The 18751-nt window shown below is 38.7% G+C and overlaps 1 protein-coding gene across 1 annotated transcript in view; it reads left to right on the plus strand.

Annotated features, from left to right (window-relative positions):
- LOC104694168 (prolyl endopeptidase) overlaps positions 1-18751 on the plus strand; it is a 92244-nt gene that overhangs the window by 62470 nt on the left and 11023 nt on the right. The window contains exon 11 of the mRNA XM_039569022.1: positions 13821-13957. Coding sequence (XP_039424956.1) covers positions 13821-13957 — 137 coding nt within the window. The remainder of the gene's footprint in view (positions 1-13820; positions 13958-18751) is intronic.

The following is an 18751-nucleotide window of genomic DNA, read 5'->3' on the forward strand; positions in this document are numbered from 1 at the left end:
GATTCCTTAGGTATCTGGAGTAGGAACCAGATCTCTCTATTCTAAGTAAGAGGATGAGCAATAGACTTTGCATTGCTTTCTTCACCAATCCAGTTCAAGTCCTGTTTTAAGGTCTAAATGTCTGGATTTGCTCTATCCCCTTATATACCACAGGGGACTGATGCACAGTTTGTGTTGGGAGCTTTTGTTCAGCAGAATGCAGAACAATGGAAATGTGGTTTAGGATGGAGGGGAGTGCAAAACTGCTCTTAGAAAGAATTAGCACACTACCAGACCACACAATGTGGGGAATAATACTAAAATATTAAAATAATACTCTCTGTGTTCATTTGGATTGTCATATAGGCTTTGTGATTCACTAGTTCCAAGCTTTTAATAGTAAATTGTTTATTTTTTCTGCTGAGTATGCAGGGAGTTGGAGAGCTTTTTAAGATGGAAATGTCTGTAGAACCTCTAGACTTTATAAAAATGCTCATTTGTTTTAAGCCTACAAGAGAAGTGATTGCTTAGTAGTCTAACTAAAGCTCATTATGAAATATTATTCTTATGCCTTACTCAGTAGAACTTTTGTTTGAACTTGCAGTGGTTTGTTTTCCACTTTTCTAGTGAAGGGAGGTGTTAGTTGGCTTACTTAATCCCAAGATGCATTCCACGCTCCATTTCTTTCTCAGAATTCCTTAAAACACAAGGCAAAATAGCATGGACTAAAACAGACCCGTAACCATTGAACATAGTGTAGTGAATTCCTTTTTACACACAGGAGTTTTAAACAAGAGCTTAAGCAATTGTAGTGGAGCTTAAAGGATTGCCTCACATGTCTTAAATGATTGCATTGTTGGTTGTAAATAAAAAATAGTTTTGATTTTTACGGTAAATGGGAAAATACCTTTTGCCATCAAAAATATTTAAAAAGTCATTCAGTCAGACGCCTTAAATGAGCACGTGTGTTAAAGTCTTCAGGAACCTCAGTAGGTAGGTTCTTTGCTTATAAAGAGATATTAAAATTATAATATTGTAGTGAAAATACTTGGGATTTGTCTTCTTTCTAAACAAGTCATTGAAAACTTCTTCCCTTCTATTTTTCCTCCAACTTCCATATTCACTCCTCTGATTGAACTCACCTCCAGTAATTAAGCATAAACACATTGCTATTTTAATTAACTCTTACTCACAAGTATGAATTCTATTTAATGTTCCTCAGTGGGAATCTACCTCCAACTTTTCTTCTCCCATTTGTACAGGCTTATCCATGTTATTTCTCAAAGGTAGTGAATATTATTAACTTCATTCTACAGGAACAGAAACATTCAGAATGAAATTTGTCTGTGGCTCTACATTGATGAGGTGTTGCTCTGGGGATACGGTTTGCTGTTCTAATGGCAGTGGTTTGCTGATCCTCAGAGTTGAGTTTTCAGATGTGGATTGAAAACTTCATCAAGACAGTTATTAAAATCTTACACAAATAGCATTTCAGAGAACTTCAGCATCAATAAAAAGCCCCTTCTCAATATGTCTAATAGTAATAAAGGCGGACAACATGCAGTCTTTTGATCATTATGGTGTCTGTGTGTCTTGTATAGTGCAGATTGAATGGCCGATACCATCCATGGTGGAAGGTCAAACACAGAATGCTTCCACAAAAAAAATGCTCTAAAGCCTCTTAGCCTCTTTATAGCTGTTTAATTCTTGCTTAAACCAAGTAGTCATAAAAATGGGAAATTTCAGCACAGTCCTCTGCTGAAAGAAAAAAGTGATAGCTGCCCCTTTTCTTTTCTCACTAAGAGGATAAATGTCAAACTTTGGCACGCCAGCATTGTTCAGAATGAGAGTGCTCCTCTGCTGAGTGGGAATATTTCTATTCATCTGCCCACCCATCACTTTGCCTCATGTAGCCTGGCCGGGGAGGTGGGGTTTAATTGTGATGATAATGCTGCATTGAGGACAGATTGCTCTGGGACCACAATCATGAGTTTTATTCACACAGCTGGCAAAAGATCATTAGATGATTGCAGTTGTCAGTCATCGTTGGTGTGGGCCAGCATTCGAGCCACTGACCCAGCAGGGAGAGACACATTGACTTCCTTTACTAGGCCCCCAAGATAACCAGACTTTCCTGGTTGTATTTTTCAGTACTGAGCTAGCAGTGTCATGTAAGTCCATTTAATAGTCATTAGGTTTCCGAGGAAGAGGATTTACTTTTAGTAAGAGTTATATACACAGATATATATCTGTCTGTGCCACAGGACAGTGTTTAAATTCAAACAGATTTCCAGAACAGTAGCAATTATAGTCATTTATTTGATAGTGAAGCTCATATTACTTGAAAATGAAATGTTGGTCGCTCTGTTAATAGGTGTTTGCACATCTGTAGTATACATATGGGCAAGTTTTAAAAATGTTTTCTTTGGTTTTAACATGTAAATATTTAATATTTAAATTTTTAAACCATTTTCTCAAGTTTAACTAATACAGATCCATAATGCAAGTGGTGGATTTTTCAATATGTCTCTGTTCACCAGCTGTTCCTGTAGATTTTGTTACATATGTGAACTCCCTGGATGGCCTTCACATTTCTCAATCCTAGTTTTATGAAAGGCAAAAGGGAGTGAGAAGGGAGGCGATAGTTCTGTTTTAGGAGTCTGTCTTTTCCACTTCTGCTTTTGAGGCTTCTCTTCTTAAAATCATATAAAATCTGTATAAGAACAATCTCAGAAGCTCATCTAACCCACTGGAGACCCAGGAGGTAGGACACTGGCTTTTCCTGCAGGAAGAGAGGAACCAGCTCCTACTGCCCAACAGGTGGCTGCAGCTGTGAACAGAAAAACCTGCCATAATAAACAAGGAGCAAAAAGACTGGGAAGAGGAAGAAACTACAATTCCTGAATGTGGACATGGTGGTGATGTGAGCATGTACCCATGTCCCAAAACTGGCCATTGTGGCTAGAGCACACTGATCTGTCCTGGGCACTGTGGCAGGTCACTTCTGCCTGTACTATTCCTGACTGGTTTCCGTCTGCCTTATGTTTAAAAGCCTTCACTCCCTAGGAAATCTGTCCCAGGTTCTCACCGAGTTTACTGTTAAAAAGCTTTTGCAGTGAATAGGGGATACACCACCTAAAGGCCTCACCTGAATTCCCTTCTTGAGTTTGAAATGTGTTGCTTTGTGTCCCTCACTGACATGGAAGACAGTTAGTTCTCTTCTAGTTGCAGCCAACTTCTGCATGTTTAGAGATTGTCACTGTGTCTCCCTCAGTTTTATTTTCCTTTAGACTAAAAACAATCAAAACAAAAGAAAAATCTGTGCTCTGTTCAGTTTTTCTAGTGGATTGTATTTCGTGGGCCTCCTATCACTCTGCTTTTTCTTCCTGGAATCTATTTAGATGCTCAGCATATGGTGTGTCATGGTTTCAACTGAACACAGCACTCCAGCTGAGGCTTTGCAAATGTGAATGCAACAGGAGGGGTTACTTGATAATATCTTGTGGGAGAGACTTTGGTTTATGTCCTCATGTAGGGTTTGCCTTTTCCCTAACAATTCATTGTTCAAGTTCAGTTTGGCATGTCTACAACTCTAAGATACTTTTCTAAACTACTTTTTAGTGAGCTGTTCACTATTCTTTATGTGATTGCATCTGTCAGGTTGTAGTAGGTTGTATTTCTGACCTTGCTGGATTGCATTTTACTGTTTCAGCTAGTTTTGCCTTTTGTTTGTTACTCCTTCCAAGCAGCACTCCCTTGTCACCTCTTTTCTTCAGTGTCTCAGTGTTTCCTGTCAGCAATTAAGCTTCACCACAGCTCCATACTCCCATTTAAATACTTCACAGTGGATACATCTCTCATTCTGAATAGTGTCCCTGTAGGCAACCAGGGGACTGGAGTGTTTCCAGAATAGACGTGGCTCTGGCAGAGCTGGGAGGTTTGTGTTTTGGAGTTGCAGGCCTCCAGGCACATACAAGTTCATAACTAGTTTATGCAGTTATTTATTAGGCTTGGCATACAACTGTTACAAAGAGGTTTAAGGAGGTAGGGCAGCCTGCAGACAACAAATTAGAAGGTTGTTGCTCTTTCATTTACTTGGTTATTGCAGGACTTAAGAGTCTTAATCATGGACCACAATCAGCAGTGTGCTGGATAGCATGGAAATGCAGACCAACACAGGGCCCTTTCCAACCACAGCTTGAATCAGAAGAGAGAAATAAATTACATTTGGAAGATTAATAATGATGGCTGTGCATTAACTACCTAAAGGAGACAAAACCAAATTAGAACTGGTAAAAAATGCAGATAAATTCTTGAGATATGTATATATACACACACATAATCACCGCAGCCCAGTAAAATTATACTTGCTGTCTTCATCCAGGGTCCAAACTGCTTGGTGGATTAGGGGTTTTGTTGTTGTTTTTGTTGTTGCTGTTAATTAACATTCATCATCATGGTGGAAAGCAGAGTACTAGAGCTGAGAGTGGAAAACAACAGTTTCAAATGTTGGTGGGATCTTACATAGACATATGGAAAATGAGAACCTCTGCGAAGTAAATGAGTGTGTGTGGCCACTACTTGGAGCAGACTCTGCTATTGAAAGGGAAAAAGGGAAGCAAATTATAACATGTATTGTAACCTAAAGTTATAACTCTTGCATTCACTGTGAACATGATTATCTTAGAAAAGGATGCATGGTAACAAAGATGATCATATAATAGTTGTGAGCAGTTCAGTTTATACTGAGCAAATAATTTTTGCTAAATAGTAGAGAGGAGGTATTGGAGAATCTCTCTTACCAGTTTATGATGGCACAATCATACCTCTTAGCATATATATGTTGGTGTTGCTGGCCACTTTGAAGGGTATAGTCTCCATTTATACTAAACACAGAAAAAAAAAGACAGAGCTTAAAAAGCTTAGTCAATAGCTTTGTCAACAGATTTGGTGGGTTGTTTTTTCTTAAATTGGGTTCATTGCTGAAGAGAGGGGGCAAGCTGAACACAAAGTGCTTTGATAAGTATCCAGAGATGCAGAGTGGTGAACTTGTGTAAGTGGAACATGTATGAGTAGAATCATTCTGCAGACCTCTCTTACTTGCCCTCAGTATAAAAACTGAAGTAGTAAAAACTTACAAATCACAAAATCTTGGGGCAATCTGAAAGAACATTTTTTTGAGGGAAAAGAAAGAAGGATAGTTCCTTTTCAGTTCACTTCCTACCCAGGAACAGTTCAGTCACTAATTTTCTCTGGGCTTTTGTCTGCTTATGATGCAGCAGAAATTCATCAGTGTGCAATTTTATTAATGGTAATCTAGTTTGCATCTTCATTTAGCAGTTGATTTGATTTTATCAACACTGCTCAGAGGTACTGATAAAATATTATCTTTCCTTAGATTAATTATTTCTGCTCTGTCCTTGAGACATCTCCCAGGAGATTTATGGGACAAGGAAAGCCTCTAAAAACTATCATTTTTATTCACAGTAACCAGTGTTTCAGCTGTGTAGATGAATGATATAAAGAAATAGATGATTTCCTTAGTTCCAGCTTCTGTTCTCATAGACAGGGAAAAATTGCTACATAAATTCTCCCTGACAGCTGCCTGAACTGCTTGCTTTTCATCCAATTTGTCAATTATTTTTGAAAGTAGCAGTGTACAGAGATCCCTGCTAGCAGCTAAAAATAGTCTGGATGCAGAAAAAGCTTCAAAGCGTAATGGTAGAATGCCTGAAATCAGGGAGTCTTTTACTAGTAGGAACATCCCTGACTTTTTCTTTCTGCTTACTGATGGTTTTTGAACTGATAGCACTCATTCTAGTTGATCTGGCATCATTAGACATTTGATACATGTATTTATTGATAGTTGATTATTAGTTGTGGATTACCTAATGTCTGATACAAGTTTATTGGCTTTTACTGTCTTGTTCATCTTTTGCCTAAGAAAGGAAAGATTGCTGCAGACTGTCCTTAGTGTTAGAGCTTCTTAAAAAAAAAGCATTCCTCTTTTTTATTCATTTTTCTCTGCGCTGTTCCAAGAGTATTACAAGGGTGCTTCAGCACACTCCTTGGTGTGCCTGGTATGAAGTACCTTCAAAGTCTTGGTTTTGACATCTGTCTGGAAACTACAGCAGCAGTTGAAATTTTTGCTGGGTTGCTTTATACCAGATTTGGTTTAATTTTTTCCCTAAGTATTGTTACAACAGTGAATGAAAACTGATAATTCTCTTCTGCTTCTTGCTACTCAGTGAGTGATTTTTCTTCATTGTACAAATGGCTACTGCAAATCTGAAAACAATAGTAGTCTCTCCACAGCAAATTTTCAAAATCAATAGCATCTGAACCTTAGAATTATTTTTTCTAAGATAGCGCCCCAGATATTTTCCAGGACTTAAGTTTTTCCTCAACCATTCTCAAGGGATTTTTTTCTTCTTCTGCTACCATTTTGGTGGTTTTTTAATCATGTAGGGGCACAAATGAGTAACTTTAAATTCAAGTTTATCTCAGAAAGTGAATTATATGTAGCTATAATTTGAGTGAGAAAATGCACACGGAATTGCTTCACAATATTTTTAATGACCTATTCATTTCAGTAAGTACTTCAGAATAAATATTCACAGGAAAAGTGATTTGGAACTGATTTTGAAATATGCACTGTCTGGTGTAGATGATCTCTGTTTTCTTTCAAACCAAAAAGCATGAATGGCTTTTTAATATTGTACTAGCCACATGCAGAATTTTTGTAGGTGTTTAGTGATTTATAGCACTTCTGCATTCGGGTAGCCAACTTGGCATCTATAAACATGGTATGATTCTCTAAGGAAGAGAGAGCAGAGCCTTCTGAAATTGCCTGGCGTTTGAAAGTCATGAACAAAGCTTCTTGGCCATGTAAAAAACGCATGGATCCTCTCAAGGCTTTGGCACAAGCTGGCACTTGACATCCCCATTGTCAAGATTGAATTTTCTCTGTGCAAGAATTTTTGGGTATGGGTTTGCAAGTGAAAATTGAGCACCCTGAACTGTGTAGCTGCCCCTATGTTATGGAGAAAATCCAACAGTAGTTGTGTCATCCTCCTGAAGCTTGTAAACACTCAGCAATGAGGCTATGTTGAGATGACCAAGCAAGTTTGAAGCAAGATGGAGTCAAAGAAAGAAAAGGTAAATTAGCTAGTTACTAGCTAGTTTGAGTGAATGTATCTCTTTCTCAGCACATTGGATTAGGTGTGTGCACCTACCACATCATAAAACCATAAATAAGAGTAGTTATTGTGAAGTAGCTTGCAAAAAGTGAGTTCTCCCTCTTGTTTACCCATAGAAAGTTGCCTCTACATTTTTGTTCTTATCATGTTTCTCATCACAGCTTGAACTGATTTCCAGCATGGTAAAAATGAGTAGTGTTTACTTTCTAATGCCTACACACTATTGCAGTGAGTTGCCTCGTCAGAGCAGTTTATTCAGTGAAGTAAAGCATGATTTAATGACAGAAAATGGACTAGCTAGCAGCTGTTATTTATGGTTTTATTCATAATGGTGTGCTGCTTCCATCGAGACATTCCTTTGCTTGTCTCATGCTATACTACTTCATAGTAGTACATTTCCTGAATGCCTAAGCACAGAGGCAATTCAGAAAAGAGACTGTAACTTACAAAGGCCCCTGGGACATTTTGCTGTTTAATATGACTACAATGTATATTTAAATGAAAAGGTAAATTTATCTCTCATATCTGTCTGTCTCTACACTGTATACTAAGTCATCTTCAAGGCAAATTGATGAAAGGAGTAACTGTACCTGACAGATTCTAATTATTCTGCTGCAGGAAGCTCTGAGATTGCACTGAAAGGGGCAAAGGATAAACAGAAGAGGCACGAAGCCTCTCTGGTTGCAGAAGTAGAGTGTGTGTAGGGGTCTCACTGGATCCCATTTACCACTAAGGCTTTATATAAATGGGATGATACCTTTTAGCTTATCTAGCAAAGAGTGATTTAAATTTCTGCCATGCCAGTCTTGCAGGATTTGTGATCTTTCACCTGTATTTTTCTCTTGTCTTCCCCTACATCCTCCCACCACCCTGTGAGAGACCTCCCTGCAGTCAATTGCAGCTAGGCAGCTGAACCTAGTAGCAAGGAGACATTTCTTCTAAAAGACCATCTCCTGGCACTTTGCCTCTGTCAGCATGAGTCTGCTTTTTGTGCCGGTGGGTGGGTGGTGAAACAATTTCTTCTGAGCGGATTCTTGATTATTTTCATAGTGCTTTTGCAAACGTCTGTGGTGGGTGTTCTTCTTTCTGGGTTTTACCTGCATGAATTTTTACTGTACTGAGTTACTTTGGCCCCTCTCCAGCTCTGTGTTAAGCAAGCTTTGCAACCCACACAGAACTGCTTTGAAGCTAATTTAAGAGGCTTAAAGAAGATGGATGAGGATTCCCCTCTGAAGAAAGGAAACCTCAGATCCTGTGGATTTACTCTGTAGTGGTGACAGTTCTCTGTTATTTTTCCTGACTTCTGATTCATGCTCTATATAAGAATACAAGAACTGGTGGTTAGTAAGAGCTGCTCTTACGGGTGGCCATTGGCTGGCTGCCAGAGCTGCCTAAGGGGCCACTGCTGATCTTATCCTTGGGTCCATGCCACTGCTGCAATAAATAGGGAGTTTTGCTTCTGATGAGCTATATAGTCTTTAGCCCCAGACTAGTGTCAGGTTTTTTGTAAGGTCAGAGGTGATGAGGGATGGAATGGGCTATGGACAGGTGCTGTGGAAGGCAGCACATGATTCTGGTTGAATCAGTGAGTTTTCTGCCCTGGCATCTTGAGAGGATTTCTCCTTGCCTGCCAGTTCAGCAGAAGTGTTCAGACTTGCTGGTGTGAGAGCAGGGTCTTTGTGACTTGCCTTCCTGAAGCACCAAGTGTTGGGGCTTGTCGGTGGGACGTGTTCCTATGTGGCATTGTTCAGCCTCAGGCACTGTTATCTCGGTACCTAAATATAGGTTTGAAAACCTTGATGTTCCATCTGTGCGGGAAAACTTTCTCCAGGGGCTACTCCTTTAAGTTTACTGTCCTGGTCACCTTTCAAAGATACTAGTGTGGGATTTTTAAAACAGTGAGCCTTTTAACAAAGCATTTGGGAATTGGCATTTGGGAATTGACATTTCGGAAAACATGGGCAACGTTATATGATTTAGTATGAATTCCTTATGCTTTTCTTCCACAAATCTCAAATGTTGGTGTGTTATGAGAAATCTTCACTTAACAAGGGAAATACTTTATGTGAAACTGGATGTTTGAAACTCAGTTCCAAGAAGTAAAAAACCCGAAGTAGTCATTCCCTATAGCCCCTGTGCCTGGGGTTGCTGGGACTGAACAGAATGTTTTGCCTCCCCAGTGCTGTCTGTAACTTTGTGGTGACTGCAGCAGTGTGTGAGGGCAGCTGCTCTTACCTAGAAGCAGAAAACAATGACTAAATTTCAGAAAACTGCTAAATCCTGTGTTTGTTTCAAGTGAAAAGGAATTATCTCAGAAAAATTATATAGGAGACATTGGAAAAAATTGTTTTAAAGGCATTGTTGTGGTGTTAATAAACCTAAATTATTGAACATGAATTTTTAATAAGGAGCATTCCAGCTTGATTTATATGCTGTTTTAATTGCTCTTTGTAAAATTTTTTGGCATTTCACACAATGGATGTCAATCTAATGACAAGTGTAATTCTTACCTGGTTTTGATCAAGCACACATAGACATGGAAACATCTGCTATTTCTGGTATGTAATACCTAATCTTGAAAGAGAGTTTGAGAGAGACATTATTAGAATAACTACTGGCTTCCTAAGAATAATTAGCCTACTGTGACATAAGGAGTGTTTTCAAGTCTCAGAAATCAAAGTTTCTTTTCAGGTATAAAATTCATGTTTTACCTACAGGAAATAATTCTTTTTGACAAGACAAACTGATCACTTTTTAACTGGATTTTAATGCTTTGCCATTCATGAGCGAGTCAGGCAAATGACAAAAGATTTCTGAACATTCAGATATTGTTCACAGTTCAAAACATATATACATTAGACCCATATGGACAAGATTATTTTGGATGTGTGTTTTACAGCAGTATTTCAAAACCTGTGTTGAATACCTTAGAAGGTTAATTTTAAATGTGTACGGGTTTGCAGTTGGTTTTTTGTGTAGAAGGATTTTAGGTTTTGTAAAAGCAAGATGATTTCAGGTGCACTTTTCTTACCCCAACATCTTTTAATATCTCCATTATATAAACAGAAAAAATAGTTCTGAAAGGGAGTAAAAGTGAAAATAAAACCTCAGAAGTTGTTGAGGTTTTTAATTTTTAAAAATTGAAGTTTCTATTCAATGTCAGTAATTTTAGGTATTTTTAGTTATGTGGCACAATATGAGTGCATGAGTTTTACTTATTTGTGGGGATTATTGTGTCACTTTCTTTAATATTCAAAATACTGATTTCATATTTGCTCGTAAGAGAAGTGCATGTCGGATGATTGCCAAAATTATTTTTAATTCTGTGTGTAAGTATCAATGTCTGTCTGTGTTATCTCTGTAGATAAATGAAAGAAAAACTTCATTTGCAGCGTCTGTTTTTCAAATCTTTTTACTTTTCTAAAAGACTTAGTTTTGCCTCCTGGTGACTTGAGATGGAGAGGATGCTTCTTGTCATAGCAGACGCAGAGGTGGATAAATATAGAGTCTTTCTGAATTAGTGTCTGTGTCTACAGTGCAAGCTGATATTTCCCCTCTTCCCTAAGTGAACATTCACCTAACATAAATACTGCACATTTAAAGATAATAATTAGGAGGACAGAGAGCTCCCCAGGAATGAATGTATAGAACATTTTTATCCTGTTCAACCCCTAAGTAAATTTACAAGCCCAATCACAGAGCTGTTAACTGTATTTGTTTGTAAAACTTATTCTGTAAACTGTCTCTGACATAAACTTCCACTGACTTTTTCAGGTGAAGATGGAGTGTAAATTGCTTTCAAATGCTAAGTTTAAAAACCAAAACAAAACAACACACCACTCTCTAAATATATATGTATGCACTATAGAAGAATGATAAAGACTGGGCTTTGTGTAGCTTATACAGCTTAATTTTCATGTAATTTATAGCAAATAGTGTTGCTTTTTCCTTGCATCACAATAAGTAGACTAGAGGCTATAAATGTATGCCTCAGGTTCTACCATCTGAATTGAAAGTGGTTCTGGCACTGAGACCCCACTGCCATGTGACACAGGGATATTAGAGGGAGACAAAGCTACAGCTATTCCAGGGCTGCTGTACTGCTCCAGCACTATGGTCCTAGAATAGCACCAAGGGTTGCACACAGCAGGAGTGCCCTGTCTACCACACAGCATTGCTGTTGCATTCCTAAAGGCTGAAGATACTTATTTTTAGCAGGTCCCTCCTTGAATGGTGAGTTTCAGCGTTCATAATAGTACTTCTGAAGTATTTTTCTCCATCCTTTTCCCTTCAAATAAATTTTTCTAACTTGTCCTCTTCTTACATATGCTTAGTGACATGAGACCTTATTGGACAATATATGAACAATGAGTAATATAATGTGGCTGGCACAAGTGGATCACTCCTGTCTGTGATAAAGCAGAAAAATGTAGTACCCTTTTATGAGCATTTACCATTGTAAAAGCTGACAGCATCTAAAATTAGGCATGAAACACCATCTTGGGAATCCTTTTTAGGGCTTGCCCTTTGCAGTTTACCTTAATCTTTGAGATAGAAGCACGTCCCTTTATTGGTTACATGAATAAACCATTGGACTTGCTTCAGAGATAACAGCTAATTTAAAGGTGAGATTGAATCAGTTGTTGAAAATAGTCTATCTGGAGATGCTTAAATAGCTTCACATATCTTAGCGTCTCGCTGAATTGATTTCCACCCCTCTCTCGTGTGTTCATCTTGCAGGGAGAAATAATCATTATTTTAGCAAAGATAGGACTGAAAACCCTTAAATTGCAAGTGTCAGCTTGACGTGCATCTTTTTTTTCTGTTGAGATTTCATTTAAGGGTATGTTTTATCTTAACTGATGACAATAAAAGCCCTACAGAAGTCAGTTTTTAGGGAGTTGTAAAAAAATAAAGTCCTCATTCAGAAACCAGCATTAAAATTCATGGCATATTTTAATCATCAGGAAAGGACTGGCCAACAGCAGTAAGTTTCTGGAAATGTAGAAAGGCCAGGTGCTCGCTTCCCGAGAATTGCCAGCACCAGCTGGAGTTGATGGATGGTGTTTTATGGAAGAGTCTCTGGGACTCCTCATCATCATCCTCAGCAGTTCTCCTGTTCATCAGTTATTTTGTTTGTTTATAGTGTTCAAGTAACTATTTAAAGTGAAAATTCTTTATATTCTACCGTTCTGAGAAGCACTTTGTCAGTTAAGATACAGTTATGGCTGCAGTTGGAAACAGTGATTTCATCTGTGTAAAAATGCCCTTAGACTTTTGTTTTTTGGTTTTTTTTCCATCTACTGGGCACTGTGAAATACTGAATTTTTATCTGTAATATGTCTAGAGGTTTTGGTAAAGCCTTTGGAGGTAGATGTGATTTCATTTGAAATTTCTCACATTTCCTTAGCAATGATTGAACTAAAATTAAATGTGATTACTTTGTTTTCAGCATGCCATGTGGATTTACATGTTTCACATTACAGGCAATGCTCAGAATAAATGTGTTGCATAGGTTCATATTACTTGTGAGGTTCATGTCTTGTAAAAATAGAACCTGTTGATCATGTGCGTTATAAATCACAGTAGGACTATTTCCTTTAAAAGCAGAGATTGTAAACAGGCAACTAAATTATAAGAATGTGTCATTTTTCATTTACTACATTTTTGTTCTAATTAGAGTAGAAGCTGCAATGATGTTAAAGCGAGGCAGTGAAAAGGAATCGGCCAGAATTTTAGGACAAGCAATAAACTGCATTCACAGCCACGTGTTTTGCTTGACTGGCAAAATATGACACAGAGGATCCCAAATTAGAGTATGCAGGCAGAGACATGCATCAAAACAAGAAGATGTGGGAACTGTGTTAAGCAATTACAGTCTGTGTTTGTGTACATGGAGTTCAGCTTTTAACTTCACACACTGCTGTGGCAGCAAGCAATAGAAAGACATATGAAAGCATGTGCTATGTGGATACTTGATGTTTTGGGAGCTGGTTTCCTGAAAGCCAGTGGGCAGTTCAGTTGTCTTACATAATGGACTGGGGATTCTGCAACTTCTCCTGGTTCTAGTTGCTACACAATGTCTGAAAATGCACCAAGTGCTACAAAAGTTTCTGTCGTGGCTTGTGTTTCCATCCTGATGAGGTGAAGCGTCTCTGAGACAGCCTTGAAAGACTGGGCTTAGTCCACTTTTGCTGGACACAGACTTGCCCTGGTGAATTCATCTGTGCAGGTCATCTGGTTTTAGTTCTGTTCTCTGTGCCAGCTCAGTCTTTGCTCCTTTCACATGTGATGGACCATGTAGCCCTTGTGTTTTCACAGTCTTCCCTTGCAGAGAACTGTATTCTTTTGGCAACATTTTCTTAAACCCTCTTGTGTGTAGAATTGATAGAAAAGACACCTAAACATGATATCATCATACCATAATTTGTATTGTCTCATTTTGATACATTTTCCAGAGCTATTAAGAAACCAAACTGGTGGTGCCCATTACTGAACCTGACCTGGGCAATTGGTGCAAGTTGCTCAGAAGGTTTTACCCATCAGGCACAACAGAAACGATCACCTCTGATTCTTGTTAGCAGCACTTGTGGAGAGTTACAGCACTAAGAGCATTTTGTATTTCTTTTTCTCTTGTCTTAGGTTTTCTACCCTAGCAAAGATGGCACTAAGATCCCAATGTTTATTATTCACAAGAAAGGAATTAAATTAGATGGTTCTCATCCTGCCTTCTTGTATGGATATGGAGGCTTCAACATATCAATTACACCAAGCTACAGGTAAGCAGGGTGATTCCCACTTTCTTCTGAAGTATCTGGTGTTAACAACTGTCACAGACTGTGGGCAGAGTGGACAATGAATTTGACAGGATGCATTTCAGGTCCCTGAGGAGCAAGATGGGCGCCATAAGGGCTGCCTGCACATCAGTGCCCAGGCATCATTTGTTAGGCTTTGTTAGTTCTGAATTCAAGGGTTTTGCCTGGGCTCACAGAAGAAATTTTGCCAGAGCAGAGAAGTGCTCTGCTCTCGAGGTTTACAACAGTCACCCAGCCTTTAGGCTTACACTTTAACCTCTTCCTGCTCTGTCACTGAGTTCAACAGAAAATCATGGACATATATATTAAGGAAATATTTGAGCCCTTTGCTGAACTAATAACATAGGAAGTTTTCTTTTTTCAAGTTAAGCAATTACCTATGTCTAGATAGTATAGAAAATCAAATGTTTGGCTAAATTAATGTAAATAATTAAAATTTGGCTGTGTTTTCATATTACATTTTTGAGATTATGTCAGAAGCAAAATCCTTCTGTGTCCCATACGATCAAGAAAGAGGAAAGAGGATTGTGTCTTGAGACGCAAATGATACTGTCTCCACAAATGCAAAGCAACACTTAAACCAAAAATGCTGTGTGCAGAACAGGCTTTGTAGCTCTCAAAAGCCATAAGCTTTATTGCATAGATGATCTCTTTAAAGAAAAGACTTATTTCTTAAGCAAAGCATTTTGAATAGACTTGCTAAGAGGCAGTGTTTGAATACTTAAGAAATGCTCCTGGGTGAGGCAGAGGAAAAAAATGGAAAGGGCTGAATAGAGAACAGTTTTTCAGGTAGCAGAAGAGCAACTCACCACAGAAAAACAATCTGTTACGAAACAATCCTATTAAGTTTAGGTGCTACCAGTCTTGCTTTAGAGTTAGTACATTTCAAGAAATCCTTTTTAGTGCTTGCCTTTCTTGTTTGCTGTGATTGTATTTCTGAATAGCATTTACAGTTTCTCATCCTTTTTAGCAAATACCTTGTCTAACAATGGACCTCCCATCTTGTGTTCTGTGATTATTTGTAAGCTTTTTATCTGCCTCATAAAGCTATACTTTTAATTTCCTGTGGTTCTTGAGAGACACAATTATATAACTAGCATAGTTTTTAAATTCCTTCTTAGTTAGGTTCAACCACTGATTTATTACAGTTTATTGTAAATGCTGAAAACTGTGATAAAACTTACCATGCTTTCTTTTTTAAAGAACATAAAATAAATATTACATATCTATTGATTTAAGGTAAAATTTCACATACTGCAGAGCTGACACAAGCTGGTTGCTGGCAAAAGGAGAAGGTATTTCACATTGCCTACTTCCATCTCCCATCCATTGGCCCTGGTGCTTGCTGGAGCCTTTGCTAAGCTGATTTACCTCACAAGAATGACAGAAAACTATCCCAGCAAAACAGAGTGGGTGGTTTTCTGCCATTTTGGCAAGCTAAAAATTGATTCCCGTAGGAGTCCAGCAAACAGCAGCAAGAGGGTGCAGCTGACATTTAGAAGAGAGGAAGATGGGAGGTAGGAGCAGTGACCTATATTTTCCTGAACCCTATGAAACCTTCATTATACAGTTCATAAATTAAGAATATGAGTTTGTAACAGTTGCTTAAAAGTAAATGCACAGAGAACAATCAGTGACCTTCAGATTTAAATATTTTATCCCACTGACCATGTAAATAAAACATGATTGGCTACACCTCCCTCCTTATTCTCTCACTGTAATATCAAGATACGATTTCTCAGCTGTCTCTTTCTAAAAGAAAAAAAAGCCAAAGCCTTCAAATACATGTTTATGGCTAATAACTTGAAAATTGGGTATTTGATGAGGGAATGTGTTCCAAAAGTAGGCAGGCAAAATCAGGGAAAGGAAATTGTGAGAGAGAATTTATGACAGAAAGGCAGGATGTCCAGTTCACCCTTTACCTGGCAGATTCCACTAATGTTTTACTCCATCCCTGTTACTGTATACTACAGCACTCCACAAGGAGTTCCCAAGTCCAAGTGCTGTTCCAGCCACAGCCCAGCACCACTATTTGGTCTTTTTTTTTTTTTTTTTTTTTTGATGGCAGCAGGCACAAGTGCTAGAAAGCAGCCACAGGATGGCCAAGGCTGAGATGTAGCTATGGAAATGTAACCAGGTAGTAGCCAGCTTACCTTTAAAAAACCAAAAAAAATATTCCTAGCTAAACACTCCTGGGTTGTTTTATTTAAACTTAAGGCTCTTAGAACTTTCCACAAAGCACTCCATCTTCTCCTTTCCAATGGTTCAATTCTGTCCTGTATGTCTTCCAGCCAGTACAGTATTTTCTTACTGGTATTTCACACCCATTAGTGTGAGCCAGCTCTCTGCTTTGGGTAGCTTATTTCTGCTTAATTCAGAAACTAGCATTCCTTTTCACATCAAAAATGAAAAAATCTTCTTCACTGAAAGCAATAGAAACAAACCAACAGGTTACAGGATCCAGAAATAACTGCAAGAATGACAGGCCAAAGTCATTAAGTCAGTTACAGTAGTGGTTTATTTTTGAGTGCAAGCATGCATCTTTCATATGCTTCTCTGGACTGGAGAGCTGCATTTGGTGGCATTTTGAGATGGTGCTTGCTAGAGAGAGTACTGTCATTAATTATACAGCCCACATAGCAAGTGCAAATGAAGGCTGATGGAATTGATACCAGTGGCTTGGCAGAGCTGCTGGGGAGATGCCATCACAAACCCACTACTAATGCCTCAGATTTGGCTAACCACGCTGTAGGAACCAACATGTTTCCCTTCACTGTTCTGTGTGTGCCTGCGTGGGTACAGGAGAAGCAATTTCTAACTCATCCTGGAATACAGCTGGTTGTGCAGCAGACTGTGAAATTGCATTTCACTGCCAGGTTGTTCCCAGCCTTTAAGCAAAGAGGTGCAGGGAAGAGAGACTGTGAGCCTGGAGAAAGGTCAAGCAACAGAGCAGCCCTCAGTGCAGAGTGGAGGATTACTCCTTTTGCTTATTCTGTTACTGCTCCCTTCAGCTCCACAAAAACTGAGAAAGCAACCAAGTCCAGTGACTCAGGACTTCTTCTCCATCACCTGTGTGCTAGCCTCCATTTTTCTGTCAGCTCTAATACCTGAAATCAGATTAGTAATTCTGGGAAAGTGTTCTTGCTCTGTGAAGCATAGATCCTCACATTGTTCTCTACTGTAAAAAACAATACCTGATTTATTATTTTTTGTGTTATGCTCCTTAAGAGTGATGAGAGGGTCTGGAAGGAGTTCTCCAGGGCGGTAACTATTTTCTAATCCCTCCACTGACTCCATCCTGAACCTGTTGCCCTTTCCTTTATCCTGCTTCCAGGAGAGAAAGAAAAACAGGTGTAATGAGCAAAAGGCTGCAGGGACTGTTAGAAAGAGCAGGGACCCAGACTTTCTTTTGCAGAATGAGATATTTTGTAGCCATCCAGGTTGACTGGGCAGTTTGCTGTGACTCGGCCACAAAGGTGACTTGAAATCAAATTTGTAAGCAAGAATCCTCCTGGAAAAACACAGGAGGCAGTAGTAGGGTTGTGTGTGAAACTTGAGCTTTGTGCTGTCTGATTACCTGGAAGTTTCACTTTTTAAAAAAGTAGTAAGTTCAGATTCTATGCTTATAAAACCTGGTTCCTTGAACTTAAAAGTACTTTTGAGAAAGTTTGTTACAAGCTCAAGGCATGTGTCTCAAAGTATTGATCAAGTTACGGTCCTGACTCACCATGATCCCTGAGACAGGCACAGTTTCTTTCAGCAGGTGGAAGAGGATGGACTCTGTTGTGGAGTATTTTATTTTTTCAGTATTCTCAGGCAATATATTTGGGAAGCAAGCTCTTACCTTACCTGCAATTCTTACTACTTCTGATTATTAGGGAATCAAGTAACTTTGGACCAAGAGGTCCAACGTTTGAGACAGACAGGGAAAAGAAGTGGAGAATATTTTGGAAGGTTTTGTGACTCTACATACCAAAAATTAAGAAGCCACACTCTAATGAGGCAATCTACTGTCAGGCTACTCCACATTAGCTGTGTAGCAACCTGTTGAAATTAGGAGTCCTGGAGTTTGCCAGTGTAATGCTCTCTGGCCTTTGGGCAATGTGCTTACAGAATATCAGTCTTGCGTTTGATCAGCATGTCACAGCAATCTAAGGAAAATGCAATTGACAGTGATGGTCTTGAGAATTGATTTTACAGAAGCTGAGATTATTCATGCCTCCTGAGCCATCTGATGGCCACATAACCAGCCTAGGTGGAAAAGTTTTCCTTTGATGGTCATGAAAATGCAGAAATCTCTTACCAGTTATCCTTGTGCTTTTTATTTCCTTACTTCTTGGTATATACTCTCAAGAACATGTGCCAGTATGGAGATAATTGTTTTTGGAGGTATGAAAATTCTACCTGTTGTGATACTACATCCACATGAGACACACGGAAGGACTACCATCTTTCAAGCCATTTCTAATAAGCAGTAGTGGGACTTAAAAAAGACCCAATCCTTGCCCTTGTGGTTGAACAAATTTAATTTCTGCAGACAGTGGTTTCTGGATGAGCAAAGAATTCAAGTAAATAAGAAATTTAAACCTACTAGAGGGGGAAAAAAGACTTGTTGAGGTTAAATTTTAATATTTTACTTGTCTCCTTGGCATATGTGTGGTTGGCCTTCTGCAGCTTCTGCTATGTTAAGCTACTGCCTCAACAGATCAACAATTAAATTGTTCTAATTGTTAAATATAATTTAAATTACTTCAGTCC

This window comes from Corvus cornix, chromosome 3, assembly GCF_000738735.6.
Source record: "Corvus cornix cornix isolate S_Up_H32 chromosome 3, ASM73873v5, whole genome shotgun sequence".
Classification (NCBI taxonomy): domain Eukaryota; kingdom Metazoa; phylum Chordata; class Aves; order Passeriformes; family Corvidae; genus Corvus; species Corvus cornix.